At 51.9% G+C, this 24,992-nt stretch overlaps 2 protein-coding genes across 4 annotated transcripts; one reads left to right on the top strand and one right to left on the bottom strand.

Moving 5' to 3' along the window:
* The first annotated feature begins 826 nt into the window (after positions 1–826).
* PGAM2 (phosphoglycerate mutase 2) lies at positions 827–3,231 on the top strand. The gene is made up of 3 exons (XM_043442374.1): positions 827–1,302; positions 1,425–1,605; positions 3,028–3,231. The coding sequence occupies exons 1-3, from the start codon at positions 889–891 to the stop codon at positions 3,192–3,194; spliced, it is 762 nt and encodes a 253-aa protein (XP_043298309.1). The 5' UTR covers positions 827–888; the 3' UTR covers positions 3,195–3,231.
* Positions 3,232–4,084: 853 nt separating this feature from the next.
* Positions 4,085–16,780, bottom strand: DBNL (drebrin like). Of its 3 annotated transcripts, none has more exons than XM_043442371.1 (13): positions 16,591–16,779; positions 12,484–12,539; positions 10,619–10,731; positions 9,961–10,035; positions 8,881–9,027; positions 8,002–8,079; positions 7,513–7,664; positions 7,342–7,390; positions 6,845–6,920; positions 6,153–6,248; positions 5,939–6,051; positions 5,595–5,691; positions 4,085–5,120 (listed from the first exon to the last, which is right to left on the bottom strand). In XM_043442371.1, the coding sequence occupies exons 1-13, from the start codon at positions 16,671–16,673 to the stop codon at positions 4,981–4,983; spliced, it is 1,275 nt and encodes a 424-aa protein (XP_043298306.1). In that variant the 5' UTR covers positions 16,674–16,779; the 3' UTR covers positions 4,085–4,980. The 3 variants fall into 3 exon arrangements, with proteins under 3 accessions (XP_043298306.1, XP_043298307.1, XP_043298308.1); XM_043442372.1 differs by having other exon boundaries at positions 7,342–7,387; XM_043442373.1 differs by lacking the exon at positions 10,619–10,731 and having other exon boundaries at positions 16,591–16,780.
* Positions 16,781–24,992: the final 8,212 nt, after the last annotated feature.

The raw sequence follows: 24,992 nt of genomic DNA, 5'->3' as shown, positions 1-24,992 counted from the left end.
ACCCTTTCCTTCTCCCCTGTCCTTTGAGGGGATTAGTGGAGATATCACAGTCCCTCCCAGCCTGGCTGTCAGCCAGAGGCTTCCGCAGGACCCATCCCGTGAGCAGGCAAGGCAGAGTCTGCCAGGGCAAGAGGGACCCGAGGAGGGAGGTCAGGAGTCCTGCGGAAGGTCCCCTGCCAACATACAGACCCCATTCAGGTGAGCAGAGCAGAGCCACGGGGGGAGCCTTCTGGCAGCTCACATGTACGCACATGTGTGAGCACACAGGCAGCATACATGTGAGTACAGGGCACACATATGTCTATGTAGTGTGTGCATGCACACACACACGTGCTCACAGGCACGCACACGTGGGTGGGCAAACACGTGTGCATACTCACTCTGGTTCCTCTGACAGCATACCAGTATCCTTACTGAAATGCAGCCTTGTGCCCCAGTTGTGTCGAGTGATTCAAAGAAAGCAGTTAGGATTTTACTGTGCCTCTGCCTAAGAGTGACAAGTTCCCTGGGAGCAGAGAGCAAGCAGATTGACAGGGCTGGGAGCCCCAACATCTGGGGGTCTTTCCCCAAAGAGTCCTTCTGTTTCTGCTAGCCCTCAAATTTCAGACTTGTCAGAGGCCCTGGCTTCTGTTCTTCACAGCCAGCCCTGCTCAGCAGCCCCACCCAGCCTGGGCTCTGGGCAGTGGGGTCTGGTGAGGCTATTTTAAGTCGAGCTCTTGGCCTGCCTTACACCAACTCTGCTACTGGGCACCTGCCGCCGCCTGTCAGGCCTGGAATGCTGATTGGCAGTTGGCTGGGGCGGGGGCTGGGGACAGACCGTTATAAAGCTGGGGCACCCGGGAGTCACCCGCCCCTGTCCACAGCCCGCCAGTCCCCACCTCTACCACCATGTCCACCCACCGCCTTGTGATGGTTCGGCACGGTGAGAGCACCTGGAACCAGGAGAACCGCTTCTGTGGTTGGTTCGACGCAGAGCTGAGCGAGAAGGGGGCTGAGGAGGCCAAGAGGGGGGCCCAGGCCATCAAGGACGCCAAGATGGAATTTGACATCTGCTACACGTCAGTGCTGAAGCGGGCCATACGCACCCTCTGGACCATCCTGGACGGGACGGACCAGATGTGGCTGCCCGTGGTGCGTACCTGGCGCCTCAACGAGCGGCACTACGGGGGTCTCACTGGCCTCAACAAGGCAGAGACGGCCGCTAAGCACGGGGAGGAGCAGGTGAAGATCTGGAGGCGCTCCTTTGACATCCCACCACCCCCCATGGATGAGAAGCACCCCTACTACCACTCCATCAGCAAGGTGAGGTGCGGGGACATGGGAGGGCAAAGGGAAGGCCTGGGGCCCAGGCCTTCAGGGATGGAAGCCGGGTCGAGGCGGGGGTGCCCCGCCTGGGGAGTGAACAGCAGCCTGGATGCCCCCAGGAGCGTCGGTATGCAGGCCTGAAAGCTGGGGAGCTGCCCACGTGTGAGAGCCTCAAGGACACCATTGCACGGGCCCTGCCCTTCTGGAATGATGAGATCGCCCCTCAGATCAAGGCTGGCAAGAGAGTGCTCATTGCAGCCCACGGGAACAGCCTACGGGGAATCGTCAAGCACCTGGAAGGTGAGGCCCATCCTCACATACGGAATGGGCAGAGGCGGGTGGGATGAAACGTTCCCATGAACCAATCAGCCCCCAACTGCTCTTTTCATAGAAGGGACAGTCACTTCATTGAGGCAGCTTTGCAGACATCAGCATCAGGGTAGGGTTTTTTAATTGTGAACTCCAGTTCACAACCAGGAGGGTTGAGAAACCTCTGTTAAAAAAAAATATATTAAATTTTTTTTAAGTCTCTGTGTAGTGGGACACCATGTGACATGAGTCTCCTTCTGAAGATTCTGGGTGAAAATGTCTGCCACCACTGACTCAGGGCCCAGGCCCCATACAGGGGTCCACTGCTGGCCCAGGTTCCCAAACTCAAGCCCCAGGTGAGAAGGGGGAAGGCCCTGGGGCTGGCACCCCGCCAAAGGACACCCACTCCTGAAAAGAGCCCATCTCGTTCTAAATCCCAGCTTGCTGAGTGAACTTGGTCAAGTCATGTCACTGGTGACCGAGGGCAAGGTCCTGCCCACACCCACTCCAAGCAAAGATTAGTCAAAAGCAGGGAACAGGGTGTGGAGAACACTAGAGACCGTAGGTTCATAACTTGGCTTTCATTAAAACAGCAATACCTCGCAGTATGACAGGCTCCTTCATGGAAGCCCCAGCTGCCTTTCTGATGCTGAGTCCACACAGATGCCTCACATTTGGCGTTGAGCCTGGCAGACGGAAAGACCACCTGCCCTCCCTCCTGGGGACTTCCTGCAGCCTGGTCTAGGAGAAATGAATGCACTGAGAATGCACTAGGAGAAATGAATGCACTAGGAGAAATGAAAGCTGATTGGGGTCTCGCACTGACCAGAGCATGTTCTCTTAAGCTCTCCTTCCATCAACAGAGTGGGGTGACAGGAATGCCAAAGGTCGAGCTGCTATTCCAGGCCATGGACTGGAGGCCAGCAGGCTTGGGTTTCCTCGGAAACCTCTCCTTTGCACCTGGCAGGGCCTCCCATCCACCGTGGCCATGAGCAGCCCTTCTTGCTGTCCCTCCCTGCCCCCTCCCCCTTCTCAAGGCACCGATGCTCCTTTGCTTAGAATGTCCAGAAACTATAACTCTCTAGAAACCAAATGGTTAATGTCTCCCCTGATCCCAAACATCCAGAGTTCACGCTGGGCCAAGGGGGCTGATGGCATCGCCCCAGATCAAGACAGCTTGGGGTGGAGTGAGGTCCCTGGTTCGCCACAGCTATTTCTGTAGGCTGCTGTCTCAGAGCTGCCTTGACCTTCTCCGGGCACAGTCCTGTGGCTGTGCTATCAGGGGTGGGAAGACTGCTGCCTGGCTCACAGTACTATGGCCCATAAAGGTCACGAAACCTGCTAAATGCACGAGCAGGTGGCTGGCTGGTCGACAGGCTGGGAGGGGCTAAGGACCCTATTCCCCTGGTCTAGGGATGTCGGACCAGGCCATCATGGAGCTGAACCTGCCCACGGGGATCCCCATCGTGTACGAGCTGGACCAGGCGCTGAAGCCCACCAAGCCCATGCGTTTCCTGGGGGACGAGGAGACCGTGCGGAAGGCCATGGAAGCTGTGGCCGCCCAGGGAAAGGCCAAGTGAAGGGCGGGCTCTGGCAATAAAGGCACCTCCTTCCACAGCCTCGAGTTCAGCGCAGCCCGACATCCGGCAGGTGGGTTGGCAGCTCACCCGCTACCCCAGCACTCCCTCAGGGCTAGTTCCACAGGTCTGCAGCCTGGGATGCCACAAGCACAGCCCCAGGCCCGTGCTGCCTGCCTACCCCATCCCCATCGGTGGTGGCCAAGAGACTCCCTATCCCTGGCTAGCAAGTGGCTCCTGACAACTCACCATGTAACCCCCAAAGCTGGAGCCACTTGGTAGCCGTGCTCTAAATTAAGAGTGCCCAAGGTCACCTAAGGGGTGTCCAAGCAATGCCGCCCACGCTGTGCTGAGCCAGGACTGCAGCCAGGACACCACTTCCTTCACACTGGTGTCCTCTACCATCTCTGCAGCCCCAGGGTGGGAAGGGCAAGATGCTACCCTGGGCCCTGCCCTGCGAGTGTCCCCTTGTCCAGGGACAGACAAGCGCACAGGAGGCCTTAAAGCTGGCAATACGTGATTCATGGAGCTCCCATGGCTGGGTGAGCCTTGGAGTTTGTCCTGAGATATCTGGACATGGTGGGACCTGCCTGCAGCTCAGCCTAAGTCGACAGGAAGTGCCATCTGCAGCCAGGCAGTGGGGGGAGGGGGGCACTGCGATTGGCCACCAGCCCCACTGCCTGGGGCTGGCAGCCTCCTCAGCACATCCTTTGCCCCACGCTGCTTCTGCCCGGCACTAGAAGAGAAGCTGTAATTCCCCAGACACGGTGGTGCGGGTGCCTCGCTGCATGCACACAGGCACACGGGCTGTCCTGGGTGAGGGGAAGTTCCCTGCGGCAGGGGTCAGAGTGGTCCTCGGCCCCTCCCAGAGAACTGAGATGCAGAAGGCTGACTTCAGTCACATGTAGATCTTTATGCCTCTTCTAGGTGGCTAATGGTTGGTCAGAGGTCAGAAGGTATACAGGTGTGGGCTACAATAGGATGGATCAGAGCTAGCGCCTGTGTGGGGCAGTTGTTATTCCAAAAGCAGACACGGGTGGGCTGGGGCAGAAATAAGGAAAGACAGCAGAACAGGCCACCATGGTTACTTCTCCTGAACCTCTCAGGCACACTGGGGCCAGGAGACAAGAGTGAGCCACATGGAAGGAAATGCAGTGTCTGTTGATGTTTTCACCTCCTCCTTCACATATTCAGATGGGGGCTTGGTCGTCCCTGTCTCCACTGCCCATAGCCCAGGCAGAGGGACAGAGAAATGGGCAGGACAGACTAGGATCCAGAAATACTGTCGTCAAAGTCATGACCCACTCCAACTTTGGTCATAAACTAAGTTCACTGTTCCCAAGGATCATGGACATTCTACTTATAGACACCATCCCATGGAGCCAAGAGGAAATGGAAAGAAAGGCGAATGCAGGAGGCCTCGAGGTGCCCCTGCTCAGATCCCCCGCCCCTGGCAGTGCCACACTCCTGGGGCAGAGGTTACTGAGGGCTGGCTCTGGGCAGGCCTCGGCGCAGTCTTCTGCTGGGGGTCTAGGGCCAGGCTGGTTGGGAGGAGTTTGGGAAGCTCTGGTAGCACGTTTGGAGATCACCAGGTTATTGCTGCATCTGGGGTAACAGAGGCCAAGCCACCCAAGCCAGAGGGAGCCAGAGGGCTTGTCCTCATCAGCAGATACCATTCCTTGAAAGTGCCGTACACAACCCTCACCCAACCTCTTCCAGCAAGAAGGAAATCACATCTGGGTGGGGAAGGGAAGGACAGCCCTTGGTTTCAGCCAGCAGTCGAGGGTCCTTACTCAATGAGCTCCACATAGTTGGCGGGAAACATGCCAAAGTGGCCATCTGGCCCATAGCCACGCCACCAGCCTTCGTCAATCACCTCAATGCCGGTGATGAGGTTCTCAGGGTCAAAGGAGATCTCGGTCTCGTCGGCTGCAAAGAAGGTGAGCCCAGATGCTGTGCTGAGGGCTCGGGGACCCTGGCCACCAGCCTGTCCTGATGCTGCTCCTGTGGCCAGTCCCCCAGGACACACCTTTCTACACAGTCTGGCTCTGGGACCACTGTCCCAGTGAAAGACTAGAATATAGCACTTCCACATGTCAGCCTGCTCCCTGAAGCCTCCACCCAGGGTCAGCGGGAGGGGTACCAGCATCCAAGTCTGACCCATCCCTCTGGTCATATTTCTAGTTCCAGAACAAGGTGGGCAACCGGGATTCACACCAGTGGACAGCAAGCAGCTGCTCAGAGCACGTGGGGAGGCCTAAGTTGTGCAGCACCCCCATCCATTCTTCCTTCTCAGCCTGTTTCCATTTCTGACACCTCCTGAGGCTATTTCCTGAGGGGACCCCCAAATCCCGCCTCCTGGTCTTGGGCCCTGTGGTCTGAGGTGGTGGGACAGCACATTACCTGCCTGGTAGTCATACAGGGCCCGGGCACAGAGCCCTTTCCCACTCAGCCCGGGGTAGTGGTCAACGGGCTCAGAGCTGGCATCTTGCTGCTGCACCTGAACACAGACGGGAAAGAAGAAGCGAAGTCTCAGGTCTTGATTACCCCAGACTCAACCCTGCTTGTGACCAGGGCTCACCACAGGCTTGTGGGGAGGGCATGAGGGACAGGGCCTCCTCCAGGACTAAGCGAGACGAGTCAGGCAGTGAGTCACAGAAGTTAGGTGTCCCATGATGGGAGAGCCAAGGCGTGCATGTCTGGGTATGCGGCCCCTTCACAGATCTGCCCTGCTGCAGAGAACCCACCCCTGGAGGCTCCTCATAGACAGTCTCCTGCTCTGGAGGTTCCTCGTACACAGCCTCCTCTTCCACCTGCACCGAACACGGAGGGACGCTGGGCACCGGCTCCTCGCGGAGATCTGCATGGGGGACACAACTCACTCTGACCCAGGGGAGGGGACAGGACCACCCACGTCTCCCTCCCACCCTCAACCCTCCACGGGGCAGCCAACAGCCTTACCTGCCCTGGGCCTAGGGGTGGCATGAGCTGACTCTCTGCTGAGGGGGGTATCTGGTTGAGTGAGTTGCTTCTGCAGGAAGGGGCTCCTCAGCTTGCCTACAAACCAATGGTAAACATGTAAGACATCACACAGTTGGAAAGGAGGAAGAAGCAAGTACCTGCCGTCTTTTCTGTGCTCTGTATTGCTCAGAAGGGGGACCTGTTCTGGGACAGTGAGCATCACACAGGGAGTGAATGGGGACGTGGAACAGCTACAGGAATACTACCGAGCATGCACAATCACATGTGTGTATCGTGGGCCTTGTGCAGTGCTCCAGAGCTGGCCAGCAGTGCAGTCTGATACAGCCTTTGAAGGCCAGAGAGATGACAGATCCAGGCCCCTGGGGCCTGGATAACAGCCCAGCACGGGAGGTGTGCCAGGGGTACAGGGCCAGGACTGGAGAGTATTCTTTCCAGAGCCACACATGGTCCCTCCTGTCCCACCAGGTCTCTGGAGGAGGAGGTCAAGAGCAGAAGGTGGCACCTGGGTCCCAGGCTCGCATCCCAGAAGCTACCCACACGAGCACAGGCTCTCCTTACTCATCCCTTTCACGTTCTGATACATCTGTCACTAATTCAGGGTGGCCTGTACTGGGACCCCCAGACCCCTTCAGCCATCCCCTGCCTCACAGCTGGACCAAGGGAAGTCTCACCTGGCTGGGGGCTGGAGATGGATGTGGTAGACATGGCCCTCTCCTTCTGCTTGAAAATCTCCCGTGGGTGTGCTGGCTGTGGACAAACAAGCTCATAGAGGAGTGCACATGGACCCAATAGTGAATGAGGCCCAGGAGCCCATCGGCCTGCCTGGCTCCCTGCAGCTGTGCAGGGGGGTCGGGAAGCAACACCCCAAAGCTGAGGGGCTCACAGGTCTTTTCCAGGACCACAGGAGACCCACATCGGGCTAAGCTTCTGCCCTCAGCCTCCTCTCCACTGCCAGCTCTGAGACACCACATGTCCCATGTTCAGATCTGCCCAGCCCCCTGCAGGCCCCTTAGAGGAAGCCCCTCTCTTGGGCCTGTGACGCAAGATGCGTGCATCTGGAGGAATCCATGTGGCCATCACCGCTCCCAGCAGGCAGCTTGCACACCTGTCCTGGATGAGCCTCCACGTATTACTTTGGCCTCTCAAGGTGGGAGCATCCAAGACTCACCTGCTCCTCTCTGTTCCTTGAAACCACCTCATGCTGTTCATACTTCCTGCTGGGAGGGACAGAAGGAAGAGCTGCAGCCTGGCCTCAGCATACTCCTTACCTGCTTCTGGGGGACACTCCTAGGGAGAAGGAGAGACAGCCCCTCCCAGTAGGTGCCAGCCCCCACCTCACCTCTGGAGGCCAGCCTCGCCTCCCTGCTCCTGATAGCGCTGCTCCCGGAGGGCAGCCTCACGCAGCTCCCGCTCCCGGCGCTCCTGTTCCAGCTGCTGCCGCTCCTCCTCCGCTCGCCGCTTCTCCTCTAGCCTGCGGTTCTCCTCCTCCTTCTGCAGGGAGAGTCGCACCCGCCTGCCCCACTCAGCCTCTGCACTGCCGGCAACATGGACCTCCCCTCTCACCCGTGACCTATTCAGGCAGGCTGCACAGGCTGTGGTCAAGCGTGGGCTCTAAAGCAACGCTCACTAGCTATGTTACTTAACACCTCTAACCCTTAGCTCAACCACCTGCAAATGGGTGCCAAAAGGCTTATTTATTCAAATCCCTTACTGAACAAGTATCAGTGAACTTATTGTAAGAAAAACTGAGATGCAGCAGCTCATGTTTGGTGCACAGACAATGCTCCATAAATGTAGCTCTCGTCATCATGCCCTGGGCAGCACTTACCTCTGCTTTGGCCCAGAAGCTGTCTTTGCCAATCCTTTTGATCTCAGACACAGCATTGGTCTTCTGGTACACTGAGCCCTGAGAGGAACAGAGAATTCACTACAGGGTCACTGACAGGAGCACAGAATGGCTAAGAACTGCTGTGATGGCACCTGGCAGGAGAGGCGCTTGGAACAGCGACTCTTAAGGAGGCCTGAAACAAAAACAGCCTGAAAGGCCCTGGAAACTCCAAGTGGGGATGCTCAACCCCAGAGAAAACTGGAATCGTCTCTGGTTGCAACCAGGCCCTTGTGCACGGAAGCCAAGGCAGGAAAGGCCCCTGGGCCTGCCTGAGAATCCTGGGAGCTGGGCCGTGCTGAGGAAGACTCTGGACAGGGGTTCCCTCAGACAGCTAACTGCAGTGCAGCACCCACAGAATACCCGAGAACCTCAGCTGTGTGTTGGGAGACTCAGCTCCGCAGCAAGCACCAGGCCACAAGCCCAAAGGTGTGTGGCCACAACCTAAGAGAGGCTTGCCCTGTACACCACCAGGAGCTGCTCCAAAGCAACCACTGTCCAGGGCCACACAGGATACTCTGGTGCCGTGGCCTGCAGAGTGGATGGAATCTCTCTGCAGAGCACCCCTGACCACACAGATGCAGTGTGAGAGGCTCCAGCACCACCGCACAGGGTGAAGGCCACTCCTCATGCACACTGGCGCCTGCCTCAAGAAGGCAACTCCTGCTCCTGTCAGGCGCAGGGTCACCATAGGCACCTCAATCAGGCTCCGGGACCAGAAGCCAGGCAGGTGGCGGCCCAGTCCCTCTGGGAATAAAGCACTGAACGTGGGTCCAATCAGTCTGAAGTTAGGGGTTGCCCTCAGGCCCACACAGCACTCACCACTGGGGCCTGGGGGCCCGTGTCCTGGAAGCGGCTACTCTCCTTGTGGAAGGCGTAGTTAGCACCTGAGGCCCTGGCCACCTTCTGCATGATGCACTCGGGCTCCACGTCCTCCTCGGCCCTGGCATTGATGGTCACATGGGCCCCCTGCAGCAGGAGCAGGACTTGATGAGAAAAAAGCACTGTGGCCCCAGGAGAGGACAGGCTGCACAGGGCTCGGGGTCAGGAGGCCTGCTCTCACCAGGGCCTCAGGAAAACCAACTGAGGGAAGCCTACTGTTCTTGTCCCAGCTTTCGTGGAAGGCCCGTGCCCTCCACAGTGTGGCCTGTTCAGCGCTGCTACAAGACAGCCCTGGCATTAAAGAGCTTCTTTCCAGTGAATGAAAACGAACCTTAAAAGGCACCTGGAAACAAGCACATTTTCTGCAAAAACCAAGCTACTATTTCTCCATGGAAAATGAGAACTATGACCTTGTTGGCACTAAACACCAATAAGCTTGGGACCCTCTCTTTTACCTCCTAGATGGAGAAACTGAGGTGCATATGAAGAAATGTTGGCAGAACCAGAAAACAAAGTCTTGGATCTCCTTGCCAGTAACCAAAGAAATGCAAAGAGTAAGCTGACAAGTGAACAACAAATAATTTTTGATCACAATGCTTTTGAAATTAAACAAAGTTCCATTCTATGATGACTAAAATAAATATATGCAGAAATGGACTGGAAAAAAAAAAAGCATTAAAGGGAACATGCACATTGAGGTTGTGGACATAAGCAACTATCCTTCTCCTCCAGATCCTTAAAGTACAGCTGAAAATTTGTCCTCATAAAACAAGTGGAACCCAAGGCTTAGCCCTGCCTCAAGACCAGCTCCAGCATGGCCTCTTTGTGGTCCTCTTCCCCGCCCCCCCCGCCCCCCCACTGATGCCAGCTTGCAGGGGCTCTGGCTACATCCTGGGCAAGAGCAGAGCAGCCTCAGATGCAAGGCACACTTCCAACTCTGGATGTGATTCCTGCCACCTCACACCCTGGAACCTGGAGATCTGGTGAATGCTGGGAGGCCCCGTACAGAGCAGCCCTCACCTTCAAGAAGCCGGCCATGGTGCTGACGTGGTTGGCGCATGCTCCCTTCCGCACGTCATTCACACCCTCACCGGTCTGCAACACAGCACATTCCTCGGTGTCACCCAGGTCTCCCTGCAAAGTCACCGCCCACCCCAGGGACTCGGCAGTTTCCCTGTGTTCCAGGAAAGAGAAAACCGCAATCCCTAAAGCAGAGGACATGGTGAGACCCCAAACCTCCGAGTCAGGCGGAGTCTTGGAGAAGGACGTCACCCGCTTCCACTGTGGTAAGTTTCCTTAGAATTCCACAGTCCCCACCCAGGGGAGCCATTTCATTAGAGTCACTGTCCTATACTCCCAGAGCCCTCCTAGCCCTCATCCAGGCCCTCTGCTCCCTGAGGATGACTACATTGAGAGGGACAAGGACAAGGAGAAGAGTGTCCTGTGGTTGCCTGTAATCCATTTTACAGGAGTACTTCTGGGCCAGGACAGTGAAGTCTGCACAAGTAAGGCCCCAGGTGCCCTTTGGGCCACACTGAATGAACCCACTATTCTGTCCAGTCACCAGATTCAAGTTCTCCCCTGCTCCAGTCACAAAAGGCAAAGAAGGAAATAAGAAAAGGAAGTTTTTCTGGATCACATCTAGATGAGAACTCAGAAGCCCTCAAGTTCCACATACCCAGTTGATGAGGACAAACTTGGGCAGGCCGGAGTTGGGGTCCTTGACCCTGCAGAAGGCGTACATCACCTTCCCACTGTTGAGCTCCTCCACCATCTCCTCCAGGCCCCCCTCTGCAGCAGTCACAAGGAGAGTCAGAGGTGGCCCAGGCACCCCACGCCCGCCCTGGCACCTAGTCCACCAGGAAAGGAAACCCCAGCTGCTTCTAAGCCAGGGTTCTCAGTCCTATCTGAAATAGAATCAGATTCCTAGGCCTACCCCCACCAAGCTGACTTATGAGAACTGGACGGACCCCAGGGTCTGCACTTGTGAAAAGCACCTCAAGTGATTTTTAAGCCACACTAGTCTAAAAATCACTCCTCCTGCAAACTCACAGGTAATTCTGGAAATAAAAAATGTCATTTCTGCTGCAAACCAGGCAGGCACCAGACCTCCAATGGAGGAGCTCTGCAATAGTTTTACCAAGGCCTGAACTCCACTAACCGCCCTGGGATAGCAGGGCCTGCTGTGAGTCACCCTGTCCTTACATGTCTGCTCAGACTCCAGGGCCACCCAGAGGCTCCTGAGCAGATGTTAACTGCCCACAGTCATATAGGACCTCAGCTCTTAGACTCCCTGAGTAGGGACAAGGGAGTGATGGGGAAATAGGAGTGGTCGACCCTATGCCACTCTCCCCTGACACTTAGGCTGTAAGCCCCAGCATGCACTAGAGTTCTGGATTCCTCTCAGGTACCCCAGACATTCCCAGGTTGTGAGAAAGTGCTGGATCAGGTATTTTACCTATTGGGCTCCACAAAACCTGGGGACAGCAGAGCCTGTGAATATCACTGCGAATGGTGGCATGAAAACTGAACTCTGCAACTCTCAGTTCCCTATGACATCACAGCGCACCTGATTCCACCGTCAGTGGCAGTCCTTCTAGAAAGACGACCACCAAGAAGAACCGCTCATGGAAGAGGTTTTCTACCAACAAGTTACTAGAACCGTTCATGCAGCAAGCAGAGGACATGCCAGTGAGCATGCACTGAATAATGAGGCTATGTCACTCAGGTCAGGTGAGCTGGCCTTGAGAATTGAGGAGTCAAGGGTATCAGGTGGGGGATCTACAGTTTATACCCCGCTGCCCAGCACTGGCCAAGAGCCTGTTCTTCCCAAGAGCCTTCCTATCACCCTGTATTTGGGCAGCACTTTTCCAGGTCACCCTGTCCCAGCTGACCATATACATTGATATGACCTCTCCCAGGTGGGGGTGTGCCCAGCAGATATTCAATCCACCAGAAAGAGGGCAGAAGGAAGGATGTGTCTGTACCTTCTCTTCCTCCACCAACACTCAGCTCTGTGGGACTGTCATCCTGTCTCAGCTACAGCCGGGGGCTAAGGACAGAGCACAGGCCAGGCTTTGGGCTGTCTGCAAGCTAGAGAGGGCAGGCCTATTCCCCATCTCAGCTCTTCCCACCTATGACACAGAGAACACTGCTGCCTTGCACCTCCAGGCAGAGACAGCCAAGGAGCAGGTATTTTCACTTAGAAACATCTGAAACCCAAAGCAAGCCAGAAGGAGCTGTGGGCCCCACACTGCTGGGGGAAAGCCTCTGTCCTGCCTGGCTGGCTGCAGTCACTCAGATCAGGGGAGCAGGGAATTCCTCAACATTGACACTGATGTGGGGCAGGCTCACTGACAGCCAGGGAAGGTGTCACTGGTCATGCCACGTGCAGGGAATACCTCTGCACCCTGAGTGTCCTTCCCCCTGCTGTGACGGTGTCAATCCAGCAGAGATAGAGCACTGATGTCCCAACTCTCCCTGCTGCCCCCCATCTCCTGATGCTCCTGTAGCCCATCTACCTCCTCATTTGACCATACTCACCCCCAGTGCCAGCCACGCGGATGTCATTGCTGTTTCCTTCATAAGTAAAGAGGGCCCTGAAACAAAACACAAATAGGCTCATAACCAGTGCCCTGGTAACCTTGTGCCCTCACTGAACCCACCAAAGCTTCACACTGCACCCCAAGAGCTCAGCCTGACAGCAACAAGTGGGCTGACACAAGCCCCACTATGAGGCAGGATCTCACTAGGCTGCTGGGGCTCCCAGAGCTCAGCCTTCTCATCTGGAACTGGCCCAACCTACCAGAGCGGCTTGTCGTGAGGACCAAATCTATGGAGATGGGAAGCATGCGTCTACTTTGCAGAAAACTAGGCTGTGAAATTTTACAGCAACGTTCTACACATTTATGTGTGAAACATTTACCTTGCTACCATGTATGTCAATGGTGGTGGTGGTTTACTCATTAAGTTGTTTCTGACTGTCGTGACCCCATGGACTGTAGCCTGCCAGGTTCCTCTGTCCATGGGATTCTGCAGGCAAGAATACTGGAGTGGGCTGCCATTTCCTTCTCCAGGGATCGTCTCGACCCAGGAATCAAAATTGGGTCTCCTGCATTGCAGACAGATTCTTTACCTACTGAGCTATGAGGGAAGCCCACGTATGTCCATATGAACAAGCAAAAGATACTTGCATATTCCTGAAACCAGAGCACACCAAGGAAAGAGAAATACATGCATTTTTAATAATCAATGCCCGTGTGCATGTCTGCAGTCTTCTGGAAAGTCTGAAAGGTTGGTGGAGCAGGTCTGCCTCGGCTTGAGACTCTTCCAGCAAACGCAGACTTTTATAGGTTGCATATGGCATCAGAAACCATAGAGGCCATGACGCAACATGAAGTCAGTTTCCTCACAGGACAGGCTCCTATGAGCAAGTTCTATAACCTAGCAGAGCCTCGGGTCTTCACAGGTGACCCTGGGTCAATCCTTCCTTCTATAAGACTATTCATAAGAACACTGGCAAAGATTTGGGCTTATAAATCTGTGCCCTGTAAGTGTTGAGAAGTATGGTAAATTGTATTAAATCTAGGAAAGGGCCATGGAAGGTCCTTTGACCAGGACAAACATTACTCAGAGAGAACATTCTAGAAGAGATAGCATCCACGCAGGCCACATAAAGCCGAGCCATCAGCATGAACTCTGCAGAAGCTGAGTTCCAGAGAGTGCTGGCAGACGCCAAGGTGAAGTTGGTAATCCATGGGACAGTAAGTCAAAGGCTTAACCCAGTCAAAACCCAGTCTGGCGTGTCATCTCCCCATGCTCCAGAGCACAGGCTGCTGAGGTGTGCCAGACAGAAACTGCAGAGTCAAAAGTCTGACAGGAACCAAATCAAGTTCCACTCAGCTTTCCACGGGCCTAGAAAACAGCACTGGGCAGAGCTGCCTAAACCTAAGAAAGTGAGAAGAAGTTATACCCAGGTCCAAAGATCTGGGAGACATCCAGAATCTGGGGGTCAGGGTCCTGACCAGCCTTCCTCCTGGAGGAAAGAAACCCATTCCTCTTGAAGGCCACAAACCGTGGCTGCAGAAGACAGGCACACTGGACAAGCACCACGAAACAGAGACTGCTGCTCAGGCTTCACTTTTCCAAGAAGAGATCCAGCAGCTAAGAAGGCATGCTAGCACGCCTTGTGTCTACCATCCACCCCTCTGACTTCATTCCACTTTATCCTAGGCTCCAGCCTAAGCCACCTTCTTGAATGTTCCCAGTTCAGAAGTTCATCCAACATTCAATCAAACAACCCTTCTTGCAAATCAACATTAAATTAAAAAAAAAAAATGATGTGATGGCTGTTGGTTTGTGCAGGCCCATGGCACAAGGAGCATGCGGGCACTAAGTACCTTATAACTCAGTCACTTTCAAAAACAGTCTGAAAACCTGTTACTTGCGAGTGATGGAATGCAGCTATGAATAAACCTTAATAGGACCTGACCACAGAACTTACTTTCTAACGGAGACAAAACACACACACACGCAAACACATCACACTAATGTATAGTCAGATAGTGAAGTGGGTACAGGAAGTGAGCAAATATGCCACAACCCAGGGGAAGAACCTGGTTTCCCCAGGAGAAAGTCCCAGTACAGAGAGCTGATGTTATGGCTGCTCCCTATCCCACCTCGCTTTGGAGCCTGTTCCAATGCACCCACTCTGAATGTGACACTTCATGACCCACCAAACTGGAGACCAATTCTTGCTTCTCTGCCACTTTTTCTGTACTCCTCTCAGTACCCCTACAACTGGGACAGAGATGAGGCCCACTCCATCCTTTCTGGTGAAGAGAAAAGGTGACAGAATCAACGAGGATGCATAGTGTGTGTCTGAGGAAGCCAACCAGGGAGATGGGAATATTTGACTGCAACCAAACGAACAAGAATCTAGAAAGGCCTCTCCAAAAAGGCAATACCAGAGCTTGAGAAATCGTTTGGGGAGCCCCCTAGGATGATGTGGAAAGGCACTCCAGGCAGAGGAAGCATAAAGAACAAGGGTTGTGAGGAACACCAGCTTGCAAGTTTAAAGAAGAAAAAGAAGGCTGCTGCTGCTAAGTCGCTTCAGTCATGTCCGACTCTGTGCTACCCCATAGACGGCAGCCCACCAGGCTCCCCTGTCCCTGGGATTCTACAGGCAAGAACACTGGTGTGGGCTGCCATTTCCTTCTCCAGTGCATGAAAGTGAAAAGTGAAAGTGAAGTCACTCAGCCATGTCCGACTCTTAGAGACCCCATGGGCTGCTACCAGGCTCCTCCGCCCGTAGGATTTTCCAGGCAAGAGTACCGGAGTGGGGTGCCATTGCCTTTTCGAAAGAAGGCTAGAGGGATGGTAAACAGGTGGAGCAGTTAAGAGCCAGGTCATGCAGGGCTTGTCAGCCATGGCGAAGAGTCCAGGCTTTATTTATGCAACAGGAAGCCACTGCGGAGTTTAAGCAGGGAAGTGACATGGTCAGATATTTTTTCAGCAGGTCTGTACATGCAGACCTGCCCACATTGACATGGCCCCAGAAATTCTGCAGACCTAGGAAGCTGGTATTCTGAAGCTCTTCCCTAAAATGCCTTGGAGTGAAGGAAAGGATAGGCACTAGTGTTCTCGATATCCCAGTAGTACACTGGACAAAAGCCATTGGGCTGGGCACCAGGGAAAGCAGAGATGAGAAAACAGTAGCACTTGACAAGCGGAGAAAGCCATAGTTGTTCAGCCTCGCCGGCAGAGCCCTTTCCCAGGCAAAGGAATAAGGCTCCTCAAAGTTGGTCACCTTACTTCATTATACTCAGCATATTTCTTAGAACTATAAACGCTCAAAACTGATCTGTGAATGTAATTTAAGACATATGGAAAGTAACAGAATGACTATGCCTACAACGACCCTTGTTGCAGGACAGAACAAGGGTCTATGTGTGGGCTACCCTGGGCTCTGTCAGAGGTTTCAGATTCAGGCCTTCTGTACTATAAAGGCCCTATTACCGACACTCCAGCAAAGGATGTCACCGGAGGTGGAGGGAAGGTGGGACCTTTTCCAAACAGATAACCAGCATCCTCCTTTCATTCATCTCCCCATAGTTCACGCATACGAAGTAGTATTCTTCGTGATGAAAGGGAGGTTCTTAAAAATCCCTGGAGAACCAAGGACCTAAATCCCTCGACCTCTCTGTCTGACGCTCCCAAAGCAAGGCTCCCATTTCCAGTCTGGCTGTTAGACCACCCTCGGAGTCCCACTGCTGAACAAAGCATTCGGAATGAAGGCAGATGTAGCTTCCGCTTTCTCAAGGAGGGCTGAGAGGGCTTTCTCAAAGTGCCCCATTGTCCACGGAAGTCCCCGAGCAGGAAACGAGAACCTGGCGAAGCCATCAAGCACAGCCAAGGCCCAGGATCCAACGAGGCCCGGGGGCCGAGACCGGTTGCTAGCGGAGTGGAAGGGCTGGGGACTTACCGGGCCCCCACCCGGGTTTAAGCTGCACAGAGGGGCACGGGGTGACGGAGGTGGGGACCTAACCTCGCGGGGTGTGGCGCAGGTGCGCGGCGCTCAGCGTTCCGCGCGCCCTGGCTCCCCGGCCCCGGCCCGCTCCCGGCCCGCTCCCGGCCCGCCCCGTCGCCCACCAGTCGGTTGAGGACTTCTCGTTGACCACTCTCTCGTAGGCCTCCAGCAGCGCCGGCCCATTGCGGCTTAGGTTCACAGCCATAGCCCACACCTCGCTCTCCGCGACACTACCGCCGCCGCCGCCGCAGCCGCTTCCCAGACCTGCCGCGCAAGGCAGCCCAAGGCCCCGCCCGGCGGCCGGAAGCTCCGCCCCGACGGCCGGAAGCGGAAATGGGGCAGGCGGGACCCAGGGTGAGCGGCCGAGTGCGGGCTGGGCGTTTGTTGGGTTGCGGGCAGGCTGGAAGCCCTTGGGGGGTCGAGGTATGTAGACAGCTGTACGTGGCGATGGAGGGAAAATGTGGCCTTCTGCGTGTCCCCGTGCTCTGTGCTGCCGAGCCAAGGCACGCTCTCTGAGTCTGGCCGAAGGATGCCACCCAGTCACTCATTAGTTACTTTCGTGGAGCACTTTCTTACTCTTATCACGGTTAAAAGCACTTGTTTGAGGATCCCGTGACGGGCACGGGGGTCCCTTATCATCTGTGTGAATTCCGAATAGTTTTATCTAAGAATGAAGCATGCGTGATAATTAATCAGCAGAAGAATAAAAAGGAACACTAAGTGATGGCCACACTGCCACAAAGAAAGAAAGTGAAGTCGCTCAGTCGTGTTCGACTCTTTGCGACCCCATGGGCTGTAGCCTACCAGGCTCCTCTGTCGATGGGATTTTCCAGGCAAGAATACTGGAGTGGGTTGCCTTTTCCTTCTCCAGGAGATCTTCCTGACCCAGGCATCGAACCCAGGTCTCCTGCATTGCAGGCAGACGCTTTACCATCTGAGTCACCAGGGAAGTCTACAAACCTACCTCAAAGTGCAGTTGTATTTCTCAGACCTCACCTGCATTTTCTAGAGAGGTCAAGGATGGGGTAGCGAAGGGAAGATGAGAACCTGCCCAGTGCTGGTCCTGTTACCCAACCAAACTTGGGTCCACTTGTCCATTGGTCCCAGTGCAGTAAAGCCAGTCTACCAACATGAGGTTGTGGGGGAAAAAGTGCAGCAGCTACTGTATGTGCCAAGCAAGGAGTCCAGGCAACTAATGCCCAAACCACCCACTGGCTTTCAGAAGGTTCTTAAAGATAGGGTGAGTGAGGGGGGGGCGGTGTGGGGTTCAAGATCAGCTTGTGGACATTCTTCTGATTGGTTGGAGGTGAGGTAATCAGCAATCAGCAGCATCAACCTTCTGGTTCTGACCAGTCTGAGGTCTACCTGCCAATGAGCAGCATGCAGTCAACTTCCACCTGGTAGGGGTTTCATTATCTGTAAAAAAAAAAAAAAAAATTGCTCAAGGATGTACCTCAGAGTATTATCTATAGCCCTTAAAAGGAACTAATGGTCCTTGACTTTATTTAGTGATGAAACTTATTATTTCACCTTGTTTGACTTTTCCTTTATTTCTGCGTTGTCTCACTTCTCTGCTTAAATTTATTCTTTGAAACTCAGGGAAGGCCTATGAGGCTAAAGTTTTTCTACAGACAAGAGGCAGGCAGAGGACCTGGTGTTGGTGGTGGTGGGGTGTCTGTCCCAGGGAGGCCTCCTAGGGTCCTGCTATTGTGGTTCTGATTCTTTCCAGGCCCTAGCTGACTGATGGAAGGAGCTCCCCATGCTTCAATCTGCACCTGACTGTGACTGACCTATCTGGAGAGAAACAGAGACCCATGCCTGGCCTATAGCAGTCCACAGCTTCCTTCTCACCTTAGAAAACTCTCATTTCCCTGAAATTCATATCCACAGTCCCATAACCCATTAGAATTCCATGTTTGAAATTCAGTCTTTCAGTTTTCAGAAAATATCAAGTATATCCTTTATACTATGTAAACCCTACCACAGGATCCTGAGCAGAATCTGGTAGTCAAATATGTTCATTTTTCTACAACAATGACTGAGAAATCAGTTAAGTGGCTTATAGAAAGACTAACAGCCTCATGACAGTTCAGGTCAGATTTTGCTGCTAAATCACTTACCAAAATCTTAAGGTGTTGGGGTCTGGGCTGCACATTTAAGGACTTGTAAGCCTTATTTGGGCACAAGTACTGTTCATTTGTTACATCTATTTTCATTTCTGTTCACATCACTGCTTGTCTTACAGGCAAAAACTCTGACATCTCTCTGATGGGCAGAGCAGTTACCTGGTCCCACCCCGGGGAAAACCTGGGTCCTAGCCAAATACTCCCTCCCTTCAGCAACTCCATCTGCAGCCCTCCTCCCTCCCCCAGTTCACCCTGGATCTTTTCTTCTACAGTGTACAGGTCTCATTTCTCCACTCTGACTTCACAAATGTGTTTGCATCGGAAAACCAAACTCTTGTAAATAGAGGACTCCCAGATCTCCCAATCTCTAGTCTTTTTTTTTCCCCTCAGTAACATCTATGCTGTCATTTTTTCCTCAGAGGCAGCCTTCAGGTGACTTCCTGATCCACCACAGTTCAGTTCAGTTCAGTCGCTCAGTCGTGTCTTTGTCATGACTCTTTGTGACCCCGTGGAATGCGGCACACTAGGCCTCCGTGTCCATCACCAACTCCTGAAGTTTACTCAAACTCATGTCTGTTGGGTCGGAGATGCCATCCAGCCATCTCATCCTCTGTCACCCCCTTCTCCTCCTGCCCCCAATCCCTCCCAGCATCAGGGTCTTTTCCAATGAGTCAACTCTTCGCATGAGGGGGCCAAAGTACTGGAGTTTCAGCTTCAGCATTAGTCCTTCCAATGAATACTCAGGACTAATTTCCTTTAGGATGGACTGGTTTGATCTCCTTGCAGTCCAAGGGACTCTCAAGAGTCTTTTCCAACAGTGCAAAAGCATCAGTCCTTTGGCACTCAGCTTTCTTTATAGCCCAACTCTCACATCCATACATGACTACTGGAAAAATCATAGCCTTGACTAGATGGACCTTTGCTGGCAAAGTAATGTCTCTCCTTTTTAATATGCTGTCTAGGTTGGTCATAACTTTTCTTCCAAGGAGTAAGCGTCTTTTAATTTCATGGCTGCAGTCACCATCTGCAGTGATTTTGGAGCCCTCCAAAATAAAGTCTGCCATTGTTTCCACAGTTTCCCCATCTATTTGCCATGAAGTAATGGGACCAGGTGACATGATCTTAGTTTTCTGAATATCCAGCTTTAAGCCAACTTTTTCACTCTTCTCTTTCACTTTCATCAAGAGACTCTTTAGTTCTTCTTTGCTTTCTGCCATAAGCGTGGTGTCGTCTGCATATCTGAGGTTATTGATATTTCCGTCGGCAGTCTTGATTCCAGCTTGTGTTTCATCTAGCCCAGTGTTTCTCATGATGTACTCTGCATATAAGTTAAATAAGCACAGTGACAATTTACAGCCTTGATGTACTCCTTTTTCTATTTGGAACCAGTCTGTTGTTCTATGTCCAGTTCTAACTGTTGCTTCTTGACCTGCATACAGATTTCACAAGAGGCAGATCAGGTGGTCTGGTATTCCCATCTCTTGAAGAATTTTCCATAGTTTGCTGTGATCCACACAGTCAAAGGCTTTGGCATAGTCAATAAAGAAGAAATAGATGTTTTTCTGGAACTCTCTTGCTTTTTTGATGATCCAGAGGATGTTGGCAATTTGATCTCTGGTTCCTCTGCCTTTTTTAAAACCAGCTTGAACATCTGGAAGTTCACAGTTCATGTATTGCTGAAGCCTGGCTTGGAGAATTTTGAACATTACCAGTGTATGAGATGAGTGCAATTGTGTGGTAGTTTGAGCATTCTTTGGCATTGCCTTTCTTTGGAATTGGAATGAAGACTGACCTTTTCCAGTCCTGTGGCCACTGCTGAGTTTTCCAAATTTGCTGGCATATTGAGTGCAGCACTTTCACAGCATCATCTTTTAGGATTTGAAATAGCTCAACTGGAATTCCATCACCCCTGCTAGCTTTGTTCAGAGTGATGCTTCTTAAGACCCACTTGACTTCACATTCCAGGATGTCTGGCTCTAGGTGAGTGATCACACCATCATGGTTATCTGAGTCATGAAGATCTATTTTGTATAGTTCTTCTGTGTATTCTTGCCACCTCTTAATATCTCCTGCTTTTGTTAGGTCCATACCATTTCTGTCCTTTATTGAGCCCATCTTTGCCTGAAATGTTCCCTTGGTATCTCTAATTTTCTTGAAGAGATCTCTAAGTCTTTCCAATTCTATTGCTTTCCTCTATTTCTTTGCACTGATCACTGAGGAAGGCTTTCTTATGTCTCTTTTGGAACTCTGCATTCAAAGGTATACCTTTCATTTTCTATTTTGCTTTTCACTTCTCTTCTTTTCACAGCTATTTGTAAGGCCTCCTCAGACAACCATTTTGCTTTTTTGCATTTCTTTTTCTTGGGGATGGTCTTCATCTCATCTCCTGTACAATGTCATGAACCTCCATCCATAGTTCATCAGGCACTCTGTCTACAGATCTAATGCCTTGAATTTGTTTGTCACTTCCACTGTATAATCATAAGGAATTTGATTTAGGTCAGACCTGAATGGTCTAGTTGTTTTCCCTACCTTCTTCAATTTAAGTCTGAGTTTGGCAATAAAGAGATCATGATCTGAGCCACAGTCAGCTCCCAGTCTTGTTTTTGCTGACTGTATAGAGCTTCTCCATCTTCAGCTGCAAAGAATATAATAGTCTGATTTCTGTGTTGACCATCTGGTGATGTCCATGTGTAGAGTCTTCTCTTGTGTTGTTGAATGAGGGTGTTTGCCTAGATCAGTGCGTTCTCTTGGCAAAACTCATTATCCTTGGTCCTGCTTCATTCTGTACTCCAAGGCCAAATTTGCCTGTTACTCCAGGTGTTTCTTGACTTCCTACTTTTGCATTCCAGTCCCCTATAATGAAAAGGACATCTTTTTTGGGTGTTAGTTCTAGAAGGTCTTATAGGTCTTCATAGAACCATTGAACTTCAGCTTCCTCAGCATTACTTGTCGGAGCATAGACTTGGATTACCATGATGTTTAATGGTTTGCTTTGGAAACAAACAGAGATCATTCTGTCATTTTTGAGATTGCATCCAAGTACTGCATTTTGGACTCTTTTGTTGACTATGGTGGCTAGTCCATTTCTTCTGAGGGATTCTTGCCCACAGTAGTAGACATAATGGTCATCTGAGTTAAATTCACCCATTCCAGTCCATTTTAGTTTGCTGATTCCTGAAAGGTCAACATTCAGTCTTGCCATCTCCTGTTTGACCACTTCAAATTTGTCTTGATTCATGGACCTGACATTCCATGTTTCTATGCAATATTGCTCTTTATAGTGCAATATTGTGCTTCCACCACAGTCCTTTTAGAGTCTCCATAGTTCAGAGGAGTTCAACCCACAGTCTTATTGTTTTTCTTCCTTATTCTCTTTGGCCCCACGTCTCTTTGTTTTCTCTTCTTTCTCTGGTAATACTGCTATTTAAACACATCCTAGTTACCAGTTTCCCGAATCCCTAGGGCCTACTAGGGAGCACTTTTCAACACTTTAGTCAACTTGGGGAGGCCCCACCTTGCTTGAATCAGGTTGTTCAAACCAAAGAGGCGGGTAGGTCTCTTTGTTCTGGAAATAGATCAGCTCAGTGTGGTGACCAGGTTTATCCATACTGAGGAGGGGAAAGTAGGGGGGCCCAGGCTCCACTGAAATAAGACTATGACTGTGAAGAGAGGTCCCTGGTGTGGGAATGTGGGGGCATTAGGATTCTGTTTTCTGCTTTAGTGTTTGGTAGCCTATTTCAACTTGACAGATCAGGGAAGGCCTCTCAGAGGTAACACTGGAGCAGACTAGATATGAGGGCTGGAGGGTGGCAGATGTGGCTATGGAAGATCTTGGTGGAAGTGTTCCTAGCAGAGGGAATAAGAGCTCTGAGGTGAGAGCACAGAGAGAAAGAGAAGGAAGGAGGCATGGGTGCAGGTTGGATCCTGTAGGACCCTGTGAGTTAGGGGAAGCACTTCAGGTTTTATTCTTAGGTGTGATGGAATCCTTGTGTGCTGTGCTTAGGCGCTCAGTGGTGTCCAACTCGGTGACCCCATGGACTGTACCCCGCCAGGCACCGCTGTCCATGGGGATTCTCCAGGCAAAAATACTGGAGTGAGTTGCCATGCCCTCCTCCAGGAGATCTTCCCAACCCAGGACCGAACCCAGGTCTCCCTCATTGCAGGTAGATTCATTGCAGGGAAATAGGATATTTTTTAAATGTTCCTCTACTTGCTGTGTGTAGATCCTCTCCATGTTCCTCTCCCTCCTACTCCAGCTTTTCTGGAGTTTCTGTTTCCTTTTGGCCATCTCTCTCTTGTCGGTTGATTGTCCCTTGGTTTGAGAATGTGAGATATCTCCAAAGGTCATTCCTAGAACTCTTCTCTTTTCTTAGCAAATTGGCCCCATCTTTCACACAAGCCTCTATACTTTTCTTGCATGTAGACAAACTCAGATCTGCTTTGCTTCTTGAAGCTCTCCTAGTGGGTTTAGGTAACAGATCCAAGGCATGAAAGCAGAGCTCCAGTCAGTCAGTGTCCTTCGAACTCTGAGGGCAGTTGACTGTGTCCTGAAGGCATGTGAGCCCAAATGTAGAGGGAACATGCTGGCAAACTCCCTCTGGAGTCCACTGTCTAGAAGGAATCAACAACAGCAGTGTCCCCCAGTGTTTACATCCATTCAAGCTGATACAACAAAATACCACATACTGGGTGGCTTATGAACAACATAGTTTCTAGAGCCTGGAAGTCCTAGATCAGGGCACTGGTAGATTTGGTGTCTAGTGAGAGCCCATTTCCTGGTTCTGATAGGCAGGAAGTTATCTGAGAGCAACAGAGAGGTGGACCATTCAGCTAACTGTCCAATAGCCGCCTAATCCCACCAAGCAATTTACCAGCCCTGCCCCTAATACACCCACTAGCACTGCAAAAATAGTCATGGGGCTGAAAAAGCCCCCACCTGCTGACTGGTGGGACTTTCCCCATGTCAGCACATGTACTCACCTCACAGTATCCTGTACTAAGGTAATCTTTGTCAGCCACTGGACTCATTAACTGCTCATAAATATTCCATGAATGTACTGTGCTTAGTTGCTCGGTCATGTCTGACTCTTTGTGACCCCAGGGACTGTAGCCTGCCAGGCTCCTCTGTCCATAGGGATTCTCCAGGCAAGAATACTGGAATGGGTTGCTATGACCTTCCTCCAGGGGATCTTCCCAACCCAGGGATGGAACCCAGGTCTCCCACATTGCAGGCAGATTCTTTACCAGTTGAGCGACCAGGGAAGCCCATTCCATGAATATATACATCTAATTATAACAGACTAAATTATAGGAAGAACATGCACAGTAGAGCATCTTGTTAATATAACCTGCAGCTATCAATCAATGATACCCCCCAATTATGCAAATGACCCTGCCTTAAAACCTGTACTTCAGCCATCCAGGGCCATTTGCCTCCCTTGCATGCTTCCAAGTGTTCTTTCTGTACTTTTTTTGTGTATACTCAGTTCAGTCGCTCAGTCGTGTCCAACTCTTTGCAACCCTATAGACTGCAGCACACCAGGCTTCCCTGTCCATCAGCTCCCGGAACTTGCTCAAACTCATGTCCATTGAGTTGGTGATGCCATCCAACCATCTCATCCTCTATCATCCCCTTCTCCTCCTGCCTTCAATTTTTCCCAGCATCAGGATCCTTTTCTAAGGAGTCAGTTCTTCACATCAGGTGGCCAAAATATTGAAGTGTCAGCTTCAGCATCAGTCCTTCCAATGAATACTCAGGACTGATTTCCTTTAGGATGGACTGGTTTGATCTCCTTGCAGCACAAGGGACTCTTAAGAGTCTTCTCCAACACCACAGTGCAAAAGCATCAGTTCTTCGGCCCTCAGCTTTCTTGATGGTCCGACTCTCACATCCATACATGACTACTGGAAAAACCATAGCTTTGACTATATGGACCTTTGTTGGCAAAGTAATGTTTCTGCTTTTTAATATGCTAAGTTGTCAAAGCTTTTATCAAAGGAGTAAGCGTCTTTTAATCTCACGGCTGCGGTCACCATCTGCAGTATACTCAGTCTTGTCCAACTCTTTGTGATCTCTTCTTTCCTGATTGTTAATAAACTTTCTTGCAACAGGCAAGACCTTAGATTCTTCTTTGCATCCTTACCAAGATCTGAGGCCCATAGGAGGAAGGGTCTCCAGACTCTCCTGCTGACAGTTCACAGATGGCCATTATGTGTTCTCACATGGCAAAAGGGACCAAGAAGCTCTCTGGGGCACCTCTTTTATAAGCACACTAATGCCATTCATGAGGGCTCCACTGCTGTGACCTAATCACCTCCCAAAGGCCCCACCTCCCAATATCATTACCTTGAGGGTTAAGATTTCAACACAGGAATTTTGAGGGTACATAATCATT

The sequence above is a fragment of the Cervus canadensis genome, chromosome 22, assembly GCF_019320065.1.
Source record: "Cervus canadensis isolate Bull #8, Minnesota chromosome 22, ASM1932006v1, whole genome shotgun sequence".
NCBI lineage: Eukaryota > Metazoa > Chordata > Mammalia > Artiodactyla > Cervidae > Cervus > Cervus canadensis.
This window is presented reverse-complemented; position numbering and strand designations above follow the sequence as displayed.

What these genes read in the sequence shown, in the direction of transcription:
- PGAM2 (XM_043442374.1), top strand. Translation starts at nt 889, where the DNA reads ATGTCCACCCACCGCCTTGTGATGGTTCGGCACGGTGAGAGCACCTGG. An exon ending in ACTACCACTCCATCAGCAAG is followed by an intron (nt 1,303 to 1,424) that starts GTGAGGTGCGGG and finishes GGATGCCCCCAG; the next exon opens with GAGCGTCGGTATGCAGGCCT. An exon ending in AATCGTCAAGCACCTGGAAG is followed by an intron (nt 1,606 to 3,027) that starts GTGAGGCCCATC and finishes CCCCTGGTCTAG; the next exon opens with GGATGTCGGACCAGGCCATC.
- DBNL (XM_043442371.1), bottom strand. Translation starts at nt 16,673, where the DNA reads ATGGCTGTGAACCTAAGCCGCAATGGGCCGGCGCTGCTGGAGGCCTAC. An exon ending in GAGAAGTCCTCAACCGACTG is followed by an intron (nt 12,540 to 16,590) that starts GTGGGCGACGGG and finishes GTTTTGTTTCAG; the next exon opens with GGCCCTCTTTACTTATGAAG. An exon ending in CAAGGAACAGAGAGGAGCAG is followed by an intron (nt 6,921 to 7,341) that starts GTGAGTCTTGGA and finishes GTTTGTCCACAG; the next exon opens with CCAGCACACCCACGGGAGAT.